Here is a 24,307-nt window from a genome sequence, read left to right as displayed (position 1 = left end):
TGCGGTATTCAGCGTATAGGATGCACACAGATTTTCAGCCTCTTTTTTGAGGGAAAAAGGTGCATATTATACTCTGAAAAATACGGTATATTACTTTATTCAAATTATTGCAGTTGTATGTATCATTTGGATATAATGGAACTATAGATCAACCTGAATTAACTACTGATAGTCTTCGACTTACAACAATTCGTTTAACGACCATTCAAAGTTACAATAGCAGTGAAAATGACTTATGACCAGTTATGATCTTTGCAGCAGTCTCATGATCATGTAATAAAATTTCAGATGCTTGGCAACTGGTTCATACTTATGACCGTTGCTATGTCCCATCTTTTACGACCTTCTGACAAGCAAAGTCAATGGGGAAGCCAGATTCACTTAACAACCAGGTTACTAACTTATCAACTGTGGCAAGAAAGGTCATAAAATGAGGCAAAACTCATTTTTCAACAGAAATGTTGGGCTCAATTGTGGTGTAAGTTGAGGACTACCTATATTACCACATGATCATATACTGAAAAACGATCTAACTTGAAAACTGAACAGCTGCATGTTTTCTCAAAGATGTGAGTACAGAATAATGTATTTTAAAAAGTAGATTTTTAAGTGGACTTTATTATATTCTTTCTTTCTTTTTACAGGATTGGCTTCATAATTCAATTAGAAGTTTGACACATTTTAAAATCTGAGACTGAACTACACTATGGACAAGACAATGTGCCTTTTAATTGTGACTCAATATGTATTTCAGGTAAGAAGAGATATCTTCTAGTATTTGGTATTCTTTTTACGAACATACAGACGTAGCATATAGCATGACTAGATAAGAGTTTTTATTGCTACTTTGTCACTTAAACGTTTATTTGGACAATATGAAATTAGGGGTAGGAATATACTTGCTTGCTCTTCATATATTTAGCTGAACTCTGGATATTCAGTTCTTTTTGCTTAAATCACAGCTTTTTCTAGTAGTGGCAGTGCTGGTTTAGGATTGGGGATTTATGTAGCCTCTATTTCTCATCAATGGTTTGGGTACTAAAACACCATTTCATATTTCTTGATCCTTTAATCAAGGATGATATCATGAGATGCTAGAAAGCAGTGTCCTCAAGATATTCTGCCATCTGTAATGAATATTAATACCTAGAAATTCAGTTTTTTAAAATCCAAACCAAAGAATAAACACTAACATTTAATGATGACCTCAATGATATGAACTAAGTTATAATCTGAGCCAAAGAAAATCTTAAATTTAATGTCATTGCTAAATGATATGTAGAATTATATATAGTAGCAATATTGGAATGGTTTAATATTCATGTTGTGAAATATATCCGCATGACTTTTATTTTACTAAAGATAACCAGCAACCTGAAGTGTGATAAAGTGATAAACCCTTCTAGGGCTGTTTCTTTGGAATGGTCAAAATTTCCAGAAAATCAATATCCAGATTTTTATATTATAACATATCACATTCCAGATGACTTTGCTCAAAAAGTAAGCCAAACTCTTCCTAGTTATATATTTTTAGTGGTGCTGTTCTTTTCTTTGATAGAAAATGTATTAAATTGTGTAGAATGCTTATAATTTATAAATATATTACATTTATTACCATTTGATAATATTGATAATATTGACATTGATAATACTGTATTGATAAGTAATATACCCATATGCCTATAGGCATCAAATCATCAAACAGTTAATGGTAAACAATGGCACATATAAACAGTTTTTTTCATGATTATATTTCATGAACTATGAAAAGGCTAATGCTTGGTTCTTCAGTTGATATTCTGGTAATTATTTGTTCTTTTTATTCTTTTTATTCAGTCGCAAAGTAAAGCAATTGAAATATCTTTGTAGAGCGGACTCTGCAGGGCTCATTATAACTGTGGATTATTAGTGCAGATATTATATTAAGTTGGAAATCTTGATAAATATACAAAGGGCCCTAATTTATCCAAAAAAGGAGTTATAAGTACTGAAAGGCAAATAATATTTTGTTCAAAAAATTGTTTTTGATTTTAGCCTCAGGTATAATAATACTGTATTAAAATCTGTCTAAATTATAGAATATGAAAAGTGTTCCTGCAATTCAAGTAAACGTACAGAAAGTTACAGTTCTGCTTGAAGAAGGGAAGAAATATGATGTGATGATCCAATCAGTAAAAAGTGGAAAAGTTCTATATGCAAAATCATTTAAAATATGTAAGTAGGACAAGATATAAAGATAGTCGTCGGCTCGTAACAGTTCATTTAGTGACCATTCAAAGTTACAACAGCGCCAAAAAAAATTACTTATGACAGGTTTTCACACTTATAACCATTGTGGCATCCCTATGATCCCACGATTAAAATTCTGATGCTTGGCAACTGGTTCATATTTATGATGGCTGCAGTGCCACACAATCATGTGATCACCTTTTATGTTCTTCTGAGAAGCAAAGTCAACGGGGAAGCCAGATTCATTTAGCTATCATGTAACTAACTTAACAACTGCAGAGATTCATTTAACTCAGGGGTGTCCAAACTTGGGAACTTTAATTCTGGCTGGGGAATTCTAGGAGTTGAAGTCCACAAGTCTTAAAGTTCCCAAGTTTGGACACCCCTGACTTAACTGTAGCAAGAAAGATCTTAAAATAGGGCAAAATTAACTTAACAACTTTCTCGATTAGTAGCAGCAATTTTGGATTCAATTGTGGTCATAAGTGAAGGACTACCTATACTCCATATAAACTTCCCATGCGTTAATTTTGCATTAAAATTAATGTGAAAACATAATATGATACAAATATTACTTATTATCACTTTGGCGTTTTATTGAGCAAAATTTTACATTTGTGTTTCAGTTGCTTTTTGCTAGTCTTACACAGTACAAGTTTAGGGGTGACATTAAATTTTGATTCATATAATTGACAAATCAGATCAGATCACAATTGGTTTTTTGAATTAATATTGATCATGGGGCATGTGTGAGCTTTCAGAGAGTAATTCGCACCTTATCACTTGTTTGTTTATCTTATTTATGTAGCAGCCACCTCACAAAAAATGTGATTGTCATGAATAGATTATGGGGCTGCCTTTAAAGACCACTCAGAAACTATCGTTGTTCTAGAAGTGATGATGTGGGCAGTGATGGGTACACTGTGATGTGCTATGCAATGCCATTACTGGTTCCAGGTGCAATGCCACGGGTTGGTTACCATCTATAAAGCTTTTTATGGCATATGGCCTGTTTATTTGAAGTCTGCCCAAATAAGCAATAGTTTCTGCCTGGTTTAATGAGACTGGGCAAAGTGGCTATGCTTCATGCTCCTTCCAAGAAACAGTGTCAACCATGAGAACTTAGAAAGTATACTTCTTCGTTGCAGTGCCTGCTATCAGAAACAGAGATTCATATAGCAAACACTCTGATGACATTTGGAAAGTCACTAAACATTTGGCTTCTCTCCCAGGCTTTAGGACTGGGTAATGATCAAAGTCTTATAGTATGCTTGGTTTGTTATAGAAGAATTGCCTTCTGGATTTGTATGTACTTGTTCTTGCTTTCTTAGCTGCCCAGTTCCACTGAGCACCTGTAAACTGCATTAAATTTAAAAAAAAACCTATAATCAAATTGTTCCGTTAGAATAACTTAATCAAACTTACTCTCCAAACTGAATTAATTTAGTTCAAATATTTGATTTCAATTAATGTTATATTCTGAACTGACCAATATAAATCAGATGGGAGCTAATCTATATATCATTAGTATACACTTTGGTATACAATTTTCCTTTGTAAAATTTATTTTTCAGAATTGATGATTGTTACAATGTTCATTCAAATACAGTAATCCCCTTTAGCTGCTATTAGTATCAAATCATTTTGCACACATTGTTATTTGGAGCAAAGAATTAAACGTGCCTGCTTTTTTGAAAATGAGCTTTTCACTTTCTCAACTTAAGTAGAATGTTTTACATATTGTATAAAATGCAGACACACACATAAATACAGTTTTGCTGAACTGAAATAATGTTCAGTTTATTTGTTGACCACATTTCTATTTTGCCATTGTCCATAGTGTCTATTTAAGAGTCTGATTCAAAATATTTGATGTTAATGTAAATAATTAAATATGTAATTTGATTTTCTCTATGCCTATTATAGATGGAATTCCAGAAAGTAGTGTCAAAACTCGTGTGACAAGTACAAGTGTGTTGTTTAACTGGAATATGCTGGTTCATGATTTTTCCATAGGAATTTTCCATAAAAATGTTTCTTATATATTTAAAAATAAAGAACGAGTTTATGAATGGACTGATCTGAGACCTGCAACATTGCATACATTTTCCCTTCAATTTAAGCAACTTGACTTAGAATTTATTAATGTATATCAGACACTGGAGTTTGAAATTGAAACAGGTCAGTTTTATAATTAATTCATTATTGTCATTTTTCTCTATGAATATCAGTACAGTTCTGCATTTAGCCATGCCTATTGTCTCGTTCAGAACATGTAAGCTTTGGTTTTTTTTTTAAGTTCCTTTAAAGAAATGTAGGGAGTAAATATAACTAGTGAACATAATAGTGAAATTTTCCCAATTTATTGCATAATTAAAACCCTTTGCTAAATATACATTTACAGATATAAATTCATATTGAAATAGGAGGCAGGTCTTGTGCTATTTAGTGATAATAACAATATATAACTTTATGAATTATAATGAAAATATATTACTTATTGCAGTTTGTTTCAATTAAATAAGTTATACATAATAGTATTTAAATTTTCCTGAAATTATTTTTGGAACAATGGTAATAACTATATGCATTATCTCACTGAAATCTGAACTCTGATAGTTTATTTACTGAAAGATTTGATTGTTTCAAAAATGGCAGAATTACACTGAAATATATGTTTAAAAATAGATGGAAAAGAAACATAAATATGCACAATTTTTACATTAATTATTTATATCTATAGCATACTAAGTATAGGAAATTACATGTGAATGCAGCATTGATTTTTACATAGCAAGCAATGCAGTCATTTTGGACAAACCTGTAGGAAATCATACAAATATCTGGTGCTCATGTTGTTTTTATGAATTTAATGGATGAAAAAAATTGTACTTCATTCCCATTTTTATCTTATTTGAAATATGGCTTTTCTTAAATTTTAAAAGTTTTATTTTATCATTCACATGAACTTATTGAAAAAAGCATGGAATTAAATATTCCTTATTAGGTTTTTGTTCAGATGGTTGGACAGCTTTCAAACAGAGTTGCTATAAAGTCAATACAGATAGCAAACCTTGGAATATAGCACAACATCAGTGTGACGTGGTTTCAACTGGGGCACATCTTGTTGATATTAGAAACAAAGAAGAATATACCTTTATAACTTCTTATCTTCAGTCATTCAACCAGCTAAACCTGGTTTGGACAGGACTTAATGATATTAAGGTCAGTATATTTCTTACTAAACTGTAGCTCTGATATTGATTCTTTGTCTTCGTGCTACAGATTTTGAATAATAATACACAGACATGGACACACATGCATTTTAATTTTCAGTAATACTATTATAAAAGCATAATTTACACATATATGAACAATTATAACAAAATAATGATTAATTTAAATTAATTATTTAAAATGTATGGCATATATTGAAAACAATTTATTAATTTAAGAAAACAGTAACCTTGTTTCTTTTAGGAAGAAGGACGTCTCACGTGGGCTGATGACTCCCTATATCTTGGAGAATCTGAATTTTCTTCTCTGTCACTGATACCAGAAAATGAAACTGATTGTTATGCTTTCCAGAGAAATCCATTTGTCCCAGATTATCTATTCATAGGATTTTTCTGCTATATCTCTTTGCCATATATTTGTGAATATGAATGTAATTATTTTTTCAAGTTTAGATTTTTTAATTGCATTTATTCTCAATTGCTTATTGAAAATTGGCATTTTTAATTTGAAATTTTGTGGTTTTTTTGCAGTATCTTCAGTTCATGAAAACTTCACATTTAAAATACAAGATGTCGGTACAAATGAAGCAGCCTTTTTGTGGAACGATTTGAATGGTTGGCTGAATTCAAATTTTCAACTTAACATTAAGTACTATTCTGAACACTCAGATCAGTATTCCAGATTTTTTACTCTAAATTCAACATGCACACAAATTTTCAATCTGGACCCAGGTCACTCTTACAAATTTTTATTGTCAGCTCAGAGCCCTGAAGGAGCACAAATTAGTTTGCATCCTGTTATGACGATAGAGACAAGTAAGTTACAAAAAAATACATATGGTGTTGTGTGTTGTCGTTTAATATATATGTTCCTTTAAAACAAAAACTTGCTTTGTGTTTAATGTCCTCTGAGTAATCAATCAGATTCAAATTCTGGTATGGCTCAGAAAGATAATTTTAACCCCTGATGCACTATCACAATATATAGTAAATATTGTCATAAAAATGGCAGTATAGGTGAGGGAAATATTTTTTGATTGGATGAATTAGTGTTTTCAAATCATATATTTAATGAAGCATTTACTATGTACGTAGCATCTGTACTAAAGATATTTAGCTCACTATCTCAAAGTATAAGATTTGAAGCTCTCATATGCTCAAAAACACTTTCACTTTTTGATGTATCAAATCTGAATATGCAAAACACCACAAATAGCTTTTGAAACAGCTTTGAAGGTCTTGGAAAGATGTGGTTGCTTTATGCCTTAAGACTGGTGATGCGTTTGTCTTAAAAATCATTTTCTCACTGGGGTTTTATAGTATCTTACAAGCCTCTTCCTCACGTAAAGCCACATTAATGTGCCAATTTGCCTCTCTTTGATGTGGCGGAAAACTGTATTAACCCAAGTTGTGTTACCCTTACAATCTAGAAAAAAATGTTACTATTTTTACAATATCAGAGTGGAATTCCGCTCTTCTTTTTCTATTCTACCCAGTCTCATCTTCTGGCGGACAATAATAATTGAGTTTTCTGTATACTATGGGTAGGGCAGGATGGGGAAACTCCTTCAGCTTCATCCCATGAATCTTGTTTGATTAATCAACCTGGTTCTTTTATTTTTTTGCTATAAGATTAATGTTAAACTATAGCTTGCTCAATACAAACTCAGTTGTCCATACACGACTCTCCTCCTTACTTAAATCTCCTACAAAGTCTACTTCATCTTAAACCTCCTACAAATAAGCTAACTATGTAGAAATGAAAACTCTTATAGGGCTATTGCTATTCTGAGATTGATGTTTTTGAGGAAAAAATGTTGGGAAGGTCAAAAGCCAGAAGAAAGAGGGTGAAGAATGCTGGCTACCTGTCACAGTTTCAACCAAGCCAGCAAAACAAGAGGTCACACTGTGAGCAGAACAGGTCTCTTTATTGGAGTCTCAGCTTGGCACGTGGTAAACAATAAAGTGAAAGGGTTTCTAGCCAGCATTACTGGCTTCTGCTAGCCAGCTAGCTATATGGACTCAGCACGCTCCTTCCTCCTGTTCCTGGTTGCCCCCTGGCCCGCTCCAGGAAGTACTTTTTGAATGAAATATCTAAAAGCTGTAGAAGTGTTCTTTCTGGATCTTATCACTTAGGAATATGTTTATTTTCCTTTTGTTATTTTTGTTCCATCAATCCAATAAAGTGAAAGGGTTTCTAGCCAGCATTACTGGCTTCTGCTAGCCAGCTAGCTATATGGACTCAGCACGCTCCTTCCTCCTGTTCCTGGTTGCCCCCTGGCCCGCTCCAGCAAGTACTTTTTGAATGAAATATCTAAAAGCTGTAGAAGTGTTCTTTCTGGATCTTATCACTTAGGAATATGTTTATTTTCCTTTTGTTATTTTTGTTCCATCAATCCACTGGAAAATTGATGTCATTCCAATAGAGAAGCTAATGCGATAATGTCAACATTTCATGAGATCAGTACTCCCTAAAACCCATCTTCTTTTAGACTGATGTTTCATTATTTTTATTTGTTTATTAATCACATTTATATAGTCTCCCATCTCCCCAAAAGTGACTCTGGGTAAAATGCAAGCAATATATGGCAGATAAAAATATTAAAAATCCACAGTTTTCAAATGACTGAACTGGAAATGAGTATATGCATCTTTGAGTGTACGTATCTCTGCTGTAATGGATCAATATCCAAGCAAGTCTTGCATTCCCATACAAAGGAAAGAGGCTATGAAAGCCAGTTTGGTTTCTTTCACAGACAATGTCAATTGAAAATGTAAGTCGGGGCCCAGAGACTGGATGGGGAAGGGTTACTCCTGCAGCAGACCTATGCTAAACAGATCAGCACCCTGATCACATCATCCCCAGTCTGTAACTGAGGAACTTAAATTTATTTTAATTTAAGGTTTGAGTCAGAATACCGCTACTGTTTCTTCCGCAAAATATTGTTTTCTACTTTTTAAAAAGAATCGGGGCTTTCAGAAATAGGGGAAGGCTTCAAATGCAAAACCAGCTCCAAATTAGTTGAAGGCAGTTTACATAAACAAATGTCTGCTTATGCAATTTACTTCTGCTTAATTTCCTGCCTCTGCTTTTTATTATTGTGTTTTTTATTATTTGCTTATTTGTCCCATTTTTTTTATTCTTGCCTTAGAACTGTTTTTTTTCTATTTCCAATCATTAGGACCATTACATCTGCACAATGTAAAGGCAACCAGAGTGACATCATCAGAGATATTTTTACAGTGGGATTCTCCATCAAGTTCATTCAATGCAAGTTTCCATCATTACCTAGTGAACATTTTTGATAGCAAAACAATCAAGTGGAAAACTTTTTCATTTGGAAAAACTAACACTTCTGCTGTAATCAGAAGTGTCAAATCATATAATCAATATTGGACATATGTTCAAAGTGTTGCTGAAAAGGGAACTCACAGCTGCTATGAGGATCCTATAGAAATAATAACAGGTAAAGTTAACTATTGGCACTCCTGATAATAATGCCTTGAATGCTAAATGCTGTCTGGTAGGTATAAGATGTCCATATCTGCTTTCATATAAGTTATTATTATAAAATTGTATTTTTGTTTTAATTTTCAAATAAGCATAGGAGCTTCTGTGTTGCAGAGAAGTGTTCTTATCAGGAAACTAAACTTCTGAGTAAATTTAGAAAACATTATTTCTTTTTTTAGAAGAATTAATATACTTTTTGACCTGATTAAAACTAGAGTTGCTAAAACACCTCCAAGTGCATTTTATAAAATATATGTTTATACATAACAATTTTCTCTTTAAATCTTAGAAACAAAGAATCTGTTTTGAAATACTTTTTGCATGATTAAACCACTGTGTGTTCTCTTCATGACTATATCTTTCACCGATTTTTAAAAATAGTGTTATGACAAAGAAAGAAATTTTAATGTCCTAAAGGAAAAAAATATTTTTGTTACTTAGGTGTGACACCACCTTCTGGTCTCTTAATCCATCCAGAGGATGTAGGCGAGGACCATGTGATTATCTCTTGGAAACTCCCAGAAGAGGGCCAGGAATCCTATATCCAAGTAAAACCAACTGCATTGAAGGATAAAAGCATGATGTTTTTAGTAAACAACACAGAGAAATTTAAAATTGAACCATTAATTCCTGGAATGACTTATGATATAGGAGTGGCTACAGTAATATCTGGAAATAAGAGTGATTTGACTACCATTCAGTGTACTCTTAGTAAGATGTTTTATGACTGATTTATATACTTTTTAAACGTATTATTCAGATTTAAACACAACATTGCTCAGATTATTATTTAGAACTAAAACTAGAGCATTTGTTATAAAATAAACACATGAAACAAAAATGATCTTATTATAATTTTAAAGAACAGTGTCAAAGGTGATGAAGATTACATATCTAACTTTATATTTATATAATGGAATCAGAATTAATATTAAGCAGATCCAGGATTTAATAAGCTTTTTAATGTATTGCTTTGGCACTAGAATACAGTGAAAATTTGAAAATGTAGAGTAGTATATAAATGTAGATTTTTTGTCAATCCCATTTTAATTTTCCATGTAATACATGACATAAAGGACAGTATTCTTTATTAGAAAAAAAACCCTGTGCACTATTTATTATTATAATTGGTAGTTATTTGTAAATAATACATTGATAATATCTTTCTGTTTATTACCATTCTAGAACCCAAACCAGTACAGATGGTTATTCCTTATGAAATCCATAGTACTTTCTTGATTTTATTTGTTAAAATACCAGCTTTGGGAATAATTGATGGCATTCACATCATAAGTAAAGAAGGAACAAATTCAACATTTACTTTATTGAATGATGGAAAAGTAACTATAGAAAAACTAACTCCAGGAACAGAATATTATTTTTTTGTTTTTACATTTAGCAGACATATGTTAAGTTCTGTACGTCACCTGCCAGCTATAAAAACATGTAAGTTATTTGAATTTAGAGATGGTTAACTTTAATACATTTAGATAACAGTAGATGCATATTTTGTGCATTCTCATACAATCATATAATTTTTGTAAAAAAATAATTAAAATATGTAAATAGGCATCACATTCGCACCTGTTTTTGCGAGTTGCTAAACAACACAACAATTTACTTCTTCAGGATCAGAAGAATATAATCCAAATCAAGAAGAAGCATACAGAGATATGCAAATCTATTTTTCTTTCTTCAAATTGTTTATTCATTCAGTACCTGATTTCTGCATTCTATTGTATTTGCATACATTATTATACATTATTTTCACGAGCATGCATTGGTGCACATTTTGTCCAAAATAAAAAAAAATATTCATTTCAATTTTAAAGTTATCACCAAATTAGGAAATTATATATTTCAAAGTATCCTAAGTTCAACTTTAGATATTGAGTCCTTTGCTAAAAATAATGTAACGGAGAATTATTGGATCCTATCCTTCATTCAGGACACTTTTTGGTGTGTTTGATGAGTATTTTCATATTGCTTCTTATAGGTCTTGCAGTTCCACTAAATATATATGAAGGCAGAATCACCAATATATCAATACAGATTATTTGGGATCAGGCAGAAGGAAACTTTCAGCAATATGAAGTCACATGTACAAACTGCGCAGATACTTATAGGGTATGTTGCCAAATAAATTCTTTAAAAAGCAAATCTGAATATTTTACTCTTATATTGCTTTTCTTGTTCATTTTTAGTGCAGGTGACAATATATGGGAGCATATATATATGGTAAAACAAAGACGAGTCAAGTTACGTGAATCCTGTAGTGTATTTTGGAAAGGAATGCAGAGAATGTCATAGGTAGTTGTTAGCTATGTTGTAATTTTATACATTTTCTGGTCTCATAAAACTACCAAGTGATTACTATATGGAAAATCCTGAAAAAAGGATGCATGATCCTAGAGACACATAGCCACTAATCACAAATATGGCACTGCCTGGAGAGCGAGACAGGCAGAAAATAAATTTAATAAATAAAATAAATAATACATTTTTAAAATTTTGAGCTACAGGTCCAAAAGGTGACACAAGAAGTGGCAGAATTTTCCAACTTGATTCCTGGCTTCTTATATAACTTTATGGTTAAAACAGAAAAAGAAGGATACAAGGACAGCCCTCCTATAAGCATACAAGTAGAAACAGGTATGACAGTGTAACTTTTCTGTTGTAACATTTATTATTGTTTCAAGCATAACAAAGATCTTATACAGAAACTGTTGCTTCTCTACCAGACTGTAGAATGCTAACCCTTGAGAAAATAATACCTCCTGGATCAGTTCTAAACCTAGCTATCTAGCAGTCTATCAAATATACCAGATTTATCTAGGAAGTTCACTAACAAGAAGTCAAAGCAACCTTCCTCTTCTACCATGATGGCTTTCAGATGGTTAGAAGATCTTTATTCATAAGCTTCTATTTTAACATACTTGATTGTGAAACTTGTTTTTATTTTCTCATTATACATCATTTACGTGTATAAAAAGGTAAATCCACCTGCCTTTTTCTGCCTTTTCATCTTGTGAATTTTCATATTTAGAATAAATTACTCTTAATTACATTAAGCAACATGTATTATTATAGACTTCAAAGGAAGTATATTGATTACAAGAATTCCAATGCATATCTACTATAAGTCCTATTGAATTCAACAGGGAATATTTCTAGATAGGTATCTATTGGATTACTAATCTAAGGTTTTCATCCAATCTTACATTATTGGTTTCCAGCATTTCCAATGTTGGGAGAACATCCTCCATGACAAACAGTTCCAGAGGGATGTCTAAGCTTCTAAAGCATATTTGTGAGATGTCAGGGAAAGCCCAGAATCCAGAAGGAAAAATTTCTGGATGTAAAAGTCTAGTGTGCTGATAATGCTTATTTTACCGATGGACAAATAGATAAAACCCAACTTATTTTTCTTAGAATAGAAAAAAGAATATGGTCTTTCTTAATTAACTTAATTCATATTTACATAAATTTAGTACATGAATTAATATGCTGATAGAAGCAGTGCCTTTTTATTTCAGGTAGAAATAAACCCATACTGGTTACTGTATCAATATAATATACACAATTTTTGATTCATTTCCATGCAATACATGAAACTTCTCGCAATGTGGATATCAGAGTTTTGTGAGGCTTCTACATGACTGATAGTGAGAGACTATAAAGATTGAGCACTGTAAAGATTGAGTCACAGGTATTGAGATGGGCAGTGCCTACATTTGATAAACATATATTGAAGAATTATGTCCCAAAACCTATACTGTAGATAGTACATTAAACTATGAAAACGCATACCACAGTTCAGAAGAATTAGTTTGAATTTTAGCAGTTATTCATCTATCAGTCATTTCAATAACTAATGTAGAAATATCCAAGAAATAAATACAGTTAAAGAAAAAAAAACCTGGACAACTGGGTTATACCATAAAAAGAACTATAGAAATGTTAGATTGGCTAACACAATAGTTAACTTCAAAATATAGATGCTACCTAAGGCATTAATAACATTCGTGTTTCTTGAATGGAAATTCGTTTATTTAAAACATTTATATAGCCAGTCATCTTATATTGAACTCTGTTGTAATCAATTTTTTTTAAAAAATGATTTATAGATTTATATGAACTGATCATTTTCACTCTTCCATTTCATTAATAGAGCCCAGCTCAGTTAAATATATGAATTTGAGTAAAGATTCTGGATCAATAACTGTTACCTGGCCACCAGCATTTGGTATAGTTGATGGATATATTACTACTTTGGTTGGCAAAAACTATAGCAAGGAAGAAAGATTATCATCAGATAAAAGGTACCTTTTGAAAATGACATAACTGTGGCTGAGTTAATACACATTACTACTGTTCATCCTCTTTTTCTTTCTACCTTTTCCAGCATTTGAAGAAGTTGTACTGTATTGGAGTTGTGTATGGGCAGATCCAAGCAGTTCTATATTTTTTAATTGACAGATGGGAATTTTGTAAATGTGCATATTTTCTAAGCACCGTGTAAGATTTTTTTGTATGGCACCCAGTGTGCCCGTAAACAATGGGACTACAGCTGGTTTATGCCATAATCCAGGGGTGTCCAAACTTGGGAACTTTAAGACTTGTGGACTTCAACTCCCAGAATTCCCCAGCCAGCTGGCTGGGGAATTCTGGGAGTTGAAGTCCACAAGTCTTAAAGTTCCCAAGTTTGGACACCCCTGCCATAATCATTCAATTTTGATTTTCCAATCTGATATTTTGTGACCTTCTCCAATTCTTTGTCTTCTATTCTACAATGACATAGTATTGCTACCTTAATTATTCCACTTTTTTATCAGTTTAAATCTGAAGTGTTATGGGCCAAGACTTTATCAGCTTGTATTCAGAAATTCCACAATATTTTAATCTAGTTTTTCATTACCAGCACATGATAAATTTTACAGATATTCCAGTAAATTGTTATTGCAACTGTGTTATGTTATTGTTTATAATCAGCTTGTGCAAACTTTTTGCAAGAGTTGATATATGATAAACTGTTTCTTCTGTTTTTTTGCATACCCTACAATTTGAATGATTTGACAATTTTTCAGTTTTTGGCTTTGATTGCTTTAGTTTGAGTAGTTTGAGAAGTAGTTTGAGAAGTCAAAATCAAACCTTCAGTTACTTTTTTAATGTTCCATTTCTAAGCCATTGTGGAGTTTTATTTTTATCCACTTTCCCAACTATCTTTTGTAGAAATTGACCATGTTATGCTTTTCCTTGCCAGAATTCTGTTCAGGCATTTATTACACTATTTCAATTTTCATGTTTTGTTTCCTTCACATTCAGTAAGTTTCAATTTTTAAGTATATCAATACTTGTTCTTGACTGTCTTTTATGTAATATAATACATACTCCTCTTCTTCAATAGTTTGTTTGATTTACAGTAATCCTCTGGCTATATTTCTGCAGGGCAGGAATAATCTATCAATATCACTACAGACATTTAATGAATAGTGAATAGTCATTAGCTTTCTTGGTTGTTTTTTTTACTCAAACTGTGCAGTTCAGGTTGTGTCCAATTAATTATTTCAGCAGTGTATCATAGTTTTAATTTGTCCGTGTTTGATGTCATCCAACTTTAAAATGTTTCATCCTGATATTAATAATAATGTTATTTTCCTTAATTGTAGAAAGTTCACATTTGATGGCCTTTCCTCAGGAACAGAATACTTTGTTCAAATTGTGACTACCAACAGGTTAAAGACCAGTTTCCCTACTTTTCTGAGAGTTACAACTGGTAAGTTAATTATATGCCTTATAAATACAAATCTTAAACTATGTTTTACAGAGCTACCTGAATGCATAGTCACATTGTAAAATCCATATACAGTATGAATCCTAACCCCAAATACTCATTGATTATACAAATAATCTAGTCACAAACTATTTTATTTTGTTCTACTCATTGTTTTATCAAAAGTAATGCAGTGATTCTAATCAAGATATTTAAACACAACAAAAGTTATTCTTATTTCAGAATAGAGGTAGGGACTAGAAAGCAATTACTGTAGAGATGAAGAGGCATGTAGCTTTCCATCCATGCTAATCATTAATTTGCACAGCTTGAACTATTGATTATGGGCCATCAATATATTTAATAATGTTTTGATCATATATTGCTGCTTTAAAAAACTTGATCAATCTGGCATTCTTAGTATATTGTCTCCCCAAATGGAATTCCAGTGCTCTTTATGTTTCATATTCAAGATTGAAAAGAAAACATTTTTGTATTGTTGCCATTTTGATGTTCTCTGATATTGTTTCTTTTCTGGCAGATGTTTAACTACCAAGCTAGGTAATATTATCAGTGCATGGAGGAGTGGAGTTTGCTAGCTGTTTATATGTGGTTTTCTTTTCTTACTAGCCTTGATTGGGGAATTGTTTTGTTTTATTGTATTGCATTTCTGGTACTGGTATCCTTCTTGTCTAGATGTGTGATGAAATTGAATTATATATTTATCTAAGATGTCTCCAGTTTTCCATCTCCACGTGCGACTGAAATTATCATGCCTTCTTCCTGCCACCTGATGTTCATGAATGTGTTCTCTTAATATTCTCTCTGGTTGCTTCACATACTGGTTTTTTTTTTAGTTCTTATAATACACACTATAAATGACTCCTGTGTCTTCTGTTTAGGATTCTTTGGACAGTCTTGTTATCATGATGCCTAGGGGTTATAGTACTCTGTTGCTAATTTCAAAGACATTTTAGAGATATATGGTATAGTTATTGTTTTCATGGATAGCAATCTCATTTGTACTTCGCTGATATCTAAATTTGCCTATTTAATTTTATTTCAGACCCAGATCCACCTTTAGCTTTACATGCCTTGGGAATAGAAGAGAATACAGTTTACTTGTTTTGGAAACTGCCCAATGGAGGTTTTGATAATTTTGAGGTAAGAAAAATAGAATGGAAAGTAACTATAACTCATTTATTGTTACAGATGTTTGCTTTTTCAGTAGTATATGCTGAAAGGAACCCCATGTATTACACAGTTCAGCAAAATAGAATATAGACAGTTGTTCTAATGTGTGAGGACATGGGAAAATTTATGAATGGAGAAAATTTTAAAACACCTTTAAAAAAAACATTTCTTCAAATGATAGCTTTAGTAACTTTATTTATAAAATTATACAACTATATTTAAAAGAATTGTAGGATTTCTAATTGTTTTGTTCATTTGACTTAGCTAAACCTGAAAAATACCCATTACAAATTTATTTTGTTGTTCATCTTAGAATAATTCAAACAAATATTTGTAATGTATCTGTGTATGTATATATTTCTGGCCAATGTAATGTTTTTTTAAATAAATTTTTTTATTTTTTATTTTTAAAACAAACACAACACATCCTTCTTTACATACTGTAGAAAGTGTATCAGTTGGTTACAAAAAGGCTTCGTGCATCTCTTCCACGGTCAACAAACATAATTAATATTCTCAAGTATTTTAACTCAGATATTTAGACATGTTACCATCATCATACCTCCATTTTCATTTGACTATAATTGTTTAAACGTTCTTCACCATAAACTATACCAAGATTTAATACATAACCACATACTGGCATTTCATTTACTATTTCTTTTTTTAAAAAAACAAAGTTTTATTGGTTTTTTAAAAAATTTACAGGGAAAAAGGTAATGGAAAGGTTACAAATTTTGGCAGTTGCAGTGTGCGGTAGGTGCCCCCTCCCTCCATACTCAAAGTATACATTTACGCAAAATTCCTTACTAAATAGTAACATATAGTCAGCATATAAATTCAATTAATAATTTCGGTCAACTTATATCAAGCAGATTTTCTTATTCATTTTTGTGATCTGAGTTTTCTCGGTATTGCCCCATCTCCCCCCGCTGGCAGAGCTCCGGCCCCTCCCGTGTCCTGTATATCTATTGTAGAATCATCTGGTTTTTCTAGGAGGGCTTTGTTTTTTTCCATAAAGGCCTGCGCCTCTATGGGTGTATTAATTCTAACTCTTGTGTCCTCCCAGAATACTAGCATGCCTTCAGGCATCAGCCATCTGAACCACACCCCCTTCTGGTATAGTTTCTTCGCTAATTGCGAATAGCTTTTTCTTTTCTCTCTCACTTTCTTGGGGATCTGTTTCAGAATGGTTATTTGCCTGTCTTGGTATTTCAAAGCTTGCCCCCTTTGTGCACTCAGAATTTCATCTCTTGTACTTTTTCTGAGGAACTTAATGTGTACCTCCCTGGGTACGTTGTGTGTTCTAGCATAAGCTGAGTTCACTCTATAAACCAAGTCTAGTTCCCACCCCATCTGTTGTTTCTCTTTCTGAATATATTCAGCCAAAATACTTGTCATAATGTCCCTTATGTCTTCATCATCTTTCTCCACCACATTTTGAAATCTAAGATAAAAGGACATTCTCTCAAATTCTATTTTCATCTGTTGGGTATCAATTTCTTTGTTCCCCTTCTGCACCCCCTCCATCCCCTCCCTCATCTCAGCCGTCCCACCCTCCAAAAGATCCAGTCTCTGTGAATTTTTATTAATTTGGGCCTGGTTCTCTTTAATTTCTTCTTTCATCTCTTTTAGTTGTCTTTTTATTTCCTCTTGTCCCTGTAGAAGTTGCTGAAACATTTGTTGAAATTCAGTCTCTGTAGTTTTAGGTTGCATCAAAGCTGTTATCGTTGATTGTGTACTCGGACTGGATGTTGTAGATGTCGGAGCAGAGGCAGCAAAGCCAGGTTTCCCAGGAGGTGGTTTTTTTGGGAGGCATTGTTTGTGAAATAAAGAGTTCAGTCCATGCAGAGAGTGATCAGTCAGAGGAGTAGGTCAGCCAGGAGAGTCCAGGAGACAGAAGGTCCAGGCAGAGGGGGATTTTTCTAGTCACACTGGCAATAGAGTAAAGTTTTTCACGCCAGGGAGTCCAAAAGGTAGCAATCAACAAGAGATTTGTCTGAGTATCACGGGGACAAAGACCGGAAGCCTGAAGTTTTAAAGGTGGAGTCAATTTTCACAGTTCATAAAGACAGCAGAAGTGTGCCATCTTGCCCTGCCAGCTTCGGGTTTAGAGGCATAAGAAAGTTTTCAAAGTTTTCAAACTTTCCAGATCATCATTCCATTGTAGATTTAAGTTCAAAATTCGCCATTAGTAGGAGCGTGACATCATTAGTTGGCTCTCCCCCCTCCTCCTTCCCTTGGGGCTGAGAGCAAAATTGTTTCAAGCCGCCTGTCCGAGGGGGGGGAAATCCCCCTCCCTCCAGCCGCGCTTCTCCAGCCAAGCCGAAGGTGAAGTTTAGACTGCTGGCAATTTTTCCAAATTAGTAAAGGGAATGAGAGGGAGATTTCGCCTCACCGCACCGCAGCCGCGTCCTTCTGCTTGTTTTTTTTTCCGTCAGCCTCGCAGCGAAGACACCGGAGCATCCCCCATCATGCTCCCCAGTGCCTAGAGCGAGGCGGGGCCCCACCCGGCCGCCGCCGATCCAGGGGATCCCCCGCGGTGCCGCTCCTTCGGCAGGAGCCTCTACGGGGCGTCCTGTGCCCCCCAAGGAGTGGGGAGCCCACCGGGAAAGCGTGGGGCGAGCAAAGCTCATTTACTATTTCTAAAATCCTCCAATAACACTGAATCCTTATATCATATTCTAGCTAAACATCCATAATATTTAATAACAAAGTTTTATAATCCTCCTTTCCAAATCACTGTTTACAATTTACATCCAGTTTCCTTATGTTGTACCCATACCTGTATATACGTTGTTATCATTATCCCTCCTTTATTTAACTATATCCTACATCATAACATTTTCCCCCTAATAATCAAGACTTAACTGTATCTAACTTAGTTCTTTTTTGTTAACCTTTATATATAATCCAAAAGGATTTCTAATCTTCCTTTCATGGGTACCATTCAATATTCATATCCAATTATTACTTATCATAACACTATACATTGTATACATTACTATCATTATCAATTATTTATTTAACTATATCTATTGTCACTAAATTTCACTAAGTTTAATTAGTTTTAAATTATACTCTTCCATCTATCAACCTGTATCTTTCCAGTAGCAAAACAGTCTCATAACTTCTGCCATTTGTGGTGTCAGTCCTCTAATCACCTCCTTAACCAACTTTGTATGGACTCCTCTTAGCAACTCCTTGCTTATAAAATCTCTCATGTAATTTCGATGCCCTTCTTCTGTTTCCTTAATCAGCTTATCTTTGGTTGTCGGTAGTGTTATCAATGATATTGCTAATAAAATTTATCTCTTTAAACCCATAAATTCTTTTGTTTTTTCTTCTTCTGCATCTTGTCATCTGGGGTAGATTTCCCCTCCTTTTAATTCCTCTTTCAGTATTCCACTCTTTCCATTTTTAGAGACAAACCAATCACCATAAATATCAGCAATTTTAATTTCTTTATATACATTTCCCTCTTCGATTTTTAGGATTTTAACCACCACTTTTTCCATTTGATAAACATCTCCAACTTCTTCATCATATTTTACTGTTAGATACTCTAAGTCTTCCAACTTCTTCTCTATCCTCTCATATGTGTTTGATAATTTCTGTATTTCTGAGAATATCTTTTGCAGACTTAAAATTTCTTTCTGCTGTTGAAATTATGCCATTATTTCCAGCTAACAAACACTGCTGCTCTAGCTTGGAAGGTTTTAACAAGATTAAGCGTAGATTCACAATAATGTTTTATTTTCACCTTTCTCTGGTTCACAATATACTTCAAAGGGACATCGTATGCTTTTCTTCTTATCACTCTCTATAAACAAGCAGTGAGACCTTGGAGTGCTAAGCCAAGTCAGTGAGAAAAGTAAGAGTGTTTCATTTCCAATACACAAACCTCCAGCCTCCGAGTAGCAGTGTTATTGTTGCAATCTTCTTTGTTTCTTTTTGTATCTTTTTATATTTCAAATTTTAAAAAAAGTCCGATTCTTGAATGAGTTAGAAGAACACCCACAGTAATGAAAGAGGATAATTTTAGTCCATAGGTTACAAAGAATAATAAAAGAAAAAAATAGAAGAAAACTTAATCCATTCGTTTTAAAAGGCTTGCATAAATTCCAACCATGAAGATAGCATTTAAAAAGTAAGATAACCCACTGTCCAAAACCATTCCAAATTTAATTCCGCTGCTTATTTCTACTGTTCTCAATTTAAATTAGTTTTAAGTTTTTTATAGGCAGTCTCTTTTAAAACGGTAAAAATTCCTCACCAGCTGGAAACACTTTCTCTTTCCGTATCCTTCCATTTTGGAGCCGCCCTGATTTCATTAGCCTAATGGCTGGATTTTTTGTCGCCGGCTTGAAGAACTTCTCTTGGATCGATCAGGGAGTTTGCGATGTCCCTGAGATCAGCAAGACGTATTCTTCCTGTTCACCATCTCTGCAGGACGGTTTAGGTCCGTTTGGACCACCCAGTGGCAAAAGTATTGACGCCGATCTCAGGGCATTGAGATCGCGCGTCGTCTCGTTGCGACATTGGCTCCTCTTCCTTGTAATGTTTTTAAATGGTACTCTGAAAGGAAGTTTTAATACTTTATTGAAAGAAACCACCATATAATATTAATCCCAGTGATGTCATATTATTGCATGACATACTGCAGAGCAAGAAACCATGCAAGAGAGTGCTTCTTCTGAATAAATTAGATTAAATGTGAAATATTAATGAGAAAAGCTTTGAAATTGTGGTTGCTTAGCAAAGTTCAGGTGTACAAATAGGATCGTGTAGCCAATCATTTAAAATTAATCATTTCCACTCATCCAATTTTCATTACAAGCTCAGACATTGATTGTTTAAAGATAATATCAGTGTTTTAATATCCTATTTTTGGCTCATCTAGTTCATTCATTTGTTTTTAATAGTTTTGGATTTAGGTAATGCTAACCAAATTAAATAACATGAATACCAAATTGTATTTATAACAGATTCTTATACCACAAAAACATAGATTTCTGTAGCAATTATTTTAGGATTTTTTTCATTTTGTCAATCTTTGTTTCTAAGACAATAATTCTGGAGTATACTTTACAGTCCTCCATCTCATATAACATGTTCTTTGTGAAATTAATTCTGCCACGTATGGACTTTTCCTCTTTTTACAAGTCTGGCTAAGACCAGTGATGGAATGAAGAGTTCATTTCAGTAATCAATGCTCCTTAAAAGGAAAGGTTCTAAAGTTGGTCTGTCCACTTAAGAGACCATTCCTACTATCCTTTTTCTAATTTTGTTTTGAGGAAGGATATTGAAAAAGTGGTGAATGACAATTACTAAAGCTCCATTCAACTAGATCTGTGGAAACTGGATTCAGACCTAGACATAGGACAGAAATTGCATTGGTTGTTCTCATGGATGCCTTGTGAGAAAACTTTAATGGATAAAAAGTTCTTCATTGCTATGCCGCCAAATAGTCCAGTTGGTGGTTGCAGGGACAATATTTCAGACCTTTGGATGCATTAGTTATGCATCAGTCAGGTGTTCCTAGATTTCTACTACCTTATTTAATATCTTCATGAACCAAATGGAAAAGTTATTCCATTGTTTTGGGGTGGAGTGTTGAAAACATACAGATAATACTCCATTATGAAGCTTCACTCAGATCCAGTGAAGACATGGTTGAAAACATGGATGAAGTTATGATCAGGTGTTTCATCAGTGTTAAATTCTAGAAGGAAATAAACAAGTTCAGACTCCACCCATAATACAGAGTGAATAAGTGATTCAGGAAATAACTGATTCCAAAGCAATTTCATTTTTTATAATTAATGAGGTTGTGCTAACTCAGATTGAATACACTTGCAAAGATAATTTGCATAAATAAAAGCAATTCTTATATAGGCGTTAAAATTTCAAATATTCCAAATTAATTCTTGGTACTTTTATAAAAGTGAAACAACAGAACAAAACAACAACAAAAATTGACTAAAGATGAGAAAATGAACATCAGAACAAAAGAAATTTGAAATGTATATCTAACTATGAGCCACAGGGGATTCATTATTAAAGACTGTTATTTTCCCGCACTATAATCTGTACATAAACTGAAAGATAGGTATAGTGAATGTTTGTGTAGTTTATATGGAAACACTCATGAAACACTGAAATAGAGAAAATAATTCCGGCATTTTGATGTTTGATAAAAAGGTAAAGGTTCCCCTCGCACATATGTGCTAGTCATTCTCGACTCTAGGGAGCAGTGCTCATCTCTGTTTCAAGGCCAAAGAGCCAGCACTGTCTGAAGACGTCTCCATGGTCATGTGGCCAGCATGACTAAATGACGAAGGTGCACAGAATGCTGGTACCTTCCCACCAAAGTGGTCCCTATTTTTCTACTTGCATTTTTAAATGTTTTCAAATTGCTAGTTTGGCAGAAGCTGGGACAAGTAACGGGAGCTCAATCTGTTACATAGTGCTAGGAATTCAAACCGCTGAACTGCCAATCTTTCTGATCAACAAGCTCAGCATCTTAGCCACTGAGCCACCATGTACCTCATGTTTGATACTCTTAGCTTTTACACAAGCCACTAAACCTTAAATTCAGGTTAATAAATATTCTGTTGTATAACCAACCCTACAGTTTCATTGCCTGAATATACAATCTAACAAAGGGGTGTCAAACCTGATTTTTTTGCCCTTGCGGGCTGCATGTTTAACATGCCTGATCTAGCAGCGTAGTTATAAGCTGCCTAGAGTAGCCCCACAGAGAAATAGGCAGCAAATACATGTAATAAATAAATAAATAAAATAAAACAGAATCGACTTGTTTCCATAATACATCTGGCAGGAATGGGCTTTGGAATAGAAGTCTAGGCTCCTAAAATAGCAATAGACTTATATACCACTTCAGAGTGCTTTACTAAGTGGTTTATAGAGTCCTCATATTGTCCCCAACAATCTGGGTCCTCATTTTACCAACCTTGGAAGGATGGAAGGCTGAGTCAACCTTGAGCAGGAGAGGATCGAACTTCTGGCAGTGCAGAGTTAGTCTGCAGTTCTGCATTCTAACCACTGTGCCACCACAGCTCTCTATGCTGCCAGAAAAGACAGGAATATCATATGATAGTATCATATCATACACTTATGATAAGAAAAGTATAACTGATTCCTACTGCACAGGTATAAAATAGATTGCTGCCTGTTGCTGTGCAAATCATCCTTTGATTTTTTTAAAAAAATAAGCAAGCATAATGCATAGATACTTAGGCTTCGGTTACTTTTAACATCTTGAAATTAAAAAACCATAGGAAAGTGGATTTATCTAAATGGTTTAACTGTGTACATTTTTAAAATAAAAAGCAAAAAGATTGCATATTATATTGGGATATATAATGGGAAAAGTAGATCATTAGTTGAAAAGCAGCAAGGACAGCATATAAAGCAAAGGCAAGATTGCAGAATCATTGTTTCGTAGTAATTGCCCATTGCTTAATGGATTTCGTAATGCCAGTATAGAAATATCTTCTAATATCTCTTGTTTGGCAAAAAAAATTGCTATAGAATTTATTCTTTGTAGTAATTTCTGAACTTCTATATGAATACTAGCTTACGTCCATTCAATTTTTTGGTTCTAATCTACAGTGCATTCTCTATGTCGTGCTACCTTGATGATTTTAAAATTGTATTTAAATATTACTAGAATATGATGTGAAAATATGTTCCTTTTCTTAGCTTTCTTATTGCTTGATAACTGGCAACAAAACTCTTCAAACAACACTAATGTCTGATAACAGGGCTGTAGTGAAAAACCTCATGCCTGGAGTTGAATACATTTTTCAAATAAAGACAATAAGAGGACAAGCTGTCAGCATCCCTGCGAAGATAAAAATTACTACAAGTAATTGTCTGATACATTATTTTAATTTAATGTTAATAAATTATTTCTGTTTTACATTAACTGTTATGTTCTTAGTTTTATGTTGGTCTATGACTGAAATTACACCCCCACCACATGTACATGTGTATATACATATACAACACACACACACACACACACACACACATTTATAAATATATACACACAGAGACATAATTTTATATATATATATATATATATATATATATATATATATATATATATATATATATATATATATATATATATATATATATATATATATATATATATATATATATATATATATATGTTTTTCATATATAATACTTCAGTCATAGACCAGCATAAAATACATACTCCTACCAGTAGTCACTCCAAAACAGAAATAAAATGATTTTACTAGAATTTACTTTAATTTATAATTTTACCAGAATTATAATAGTTTAGCTAAAAAGGGCTACATTCCTGAA

The 24,307-nt window shown here is 33.2% G+C and overlaps 2 protein-coding genes across 2 annotated transcripts in view; both read left to right on the top strand.

The window, feature by feature from the left end:
• Nucleotides 1-706: 706 nt before the first annotated feature.
• LOC309394215 (tenascin-R-like) lies at nucleotides 707-16,280 on the top strand (the record flags this gene model as incomplete). The annotated part of the gene is made up of 16 exons (XM_081957106.1): nucleotides 707-754; nucleotides 1,363-1,500; nucleotides 2,079-2,214; nucleotides 4,156-4,410; nucleotides 5,237-5,454; nucleotides 5,710-5,896; nucleotides 5,997-6,281; nucleotides 8,648-8,932; nucleotides 9,418-9,687; nucleotides 10,162-10,422; nucleotides 10,973-11,103; nucleotides 11,499-11,628; nucleotides 13,148-13,298; nucleotides 14,646-14,752; nucleotides 15,816-15,913; nucleotides 16,257-16,280. The coding sequence occupies 16 exons, from the start codon at nucleotides 707-709 to the stop codon at nucleotides 16,278-16,280; spliced, it is 2,724 nt and encodes a 907-aa protein (XP_081813232.1).
• A 7,467-nt stretch (nucleotides 16,281-23,747) lies between these two features.
• The window catches only part of PTPRQ (protein tyrosine phosphatase receptor type Q), a 90,499-nt gene continuing 89,939 nt past the window's right edge, over nucleotides 23,748-24,307 (top strand). The window contains exon 1 of the mRNA XM_081956726.1: nucleotides 23,748-23,837. Coding sequence (XP_081812852.1) covers nucleotides 23,753-23,837 — 85 coding nt within the window. The 5' untranslated portion in view covers nucleotides 23,748-23,752. The remainder of the gene's footprint in view (nucleotides 23,838-24,307) is intronic.

The sequence above is a fragment of the Natrix helvetica genome (assembly GCF_964273705.1).
Source record: "Natrix helvetica genome assembly, chromosome: 6".
NCBI classification, from domain to species: domain Eukaryota; kingdom Metazoa; phylum Chordata; class Lepidosauria; order Squamata; family Natricidae; genus Natrix; species Natrix helvetica.
Note: the sequence above shows the minus strand (reverse complement) of the source record. Positions and strands in the feature narration are given on the sequence as shown.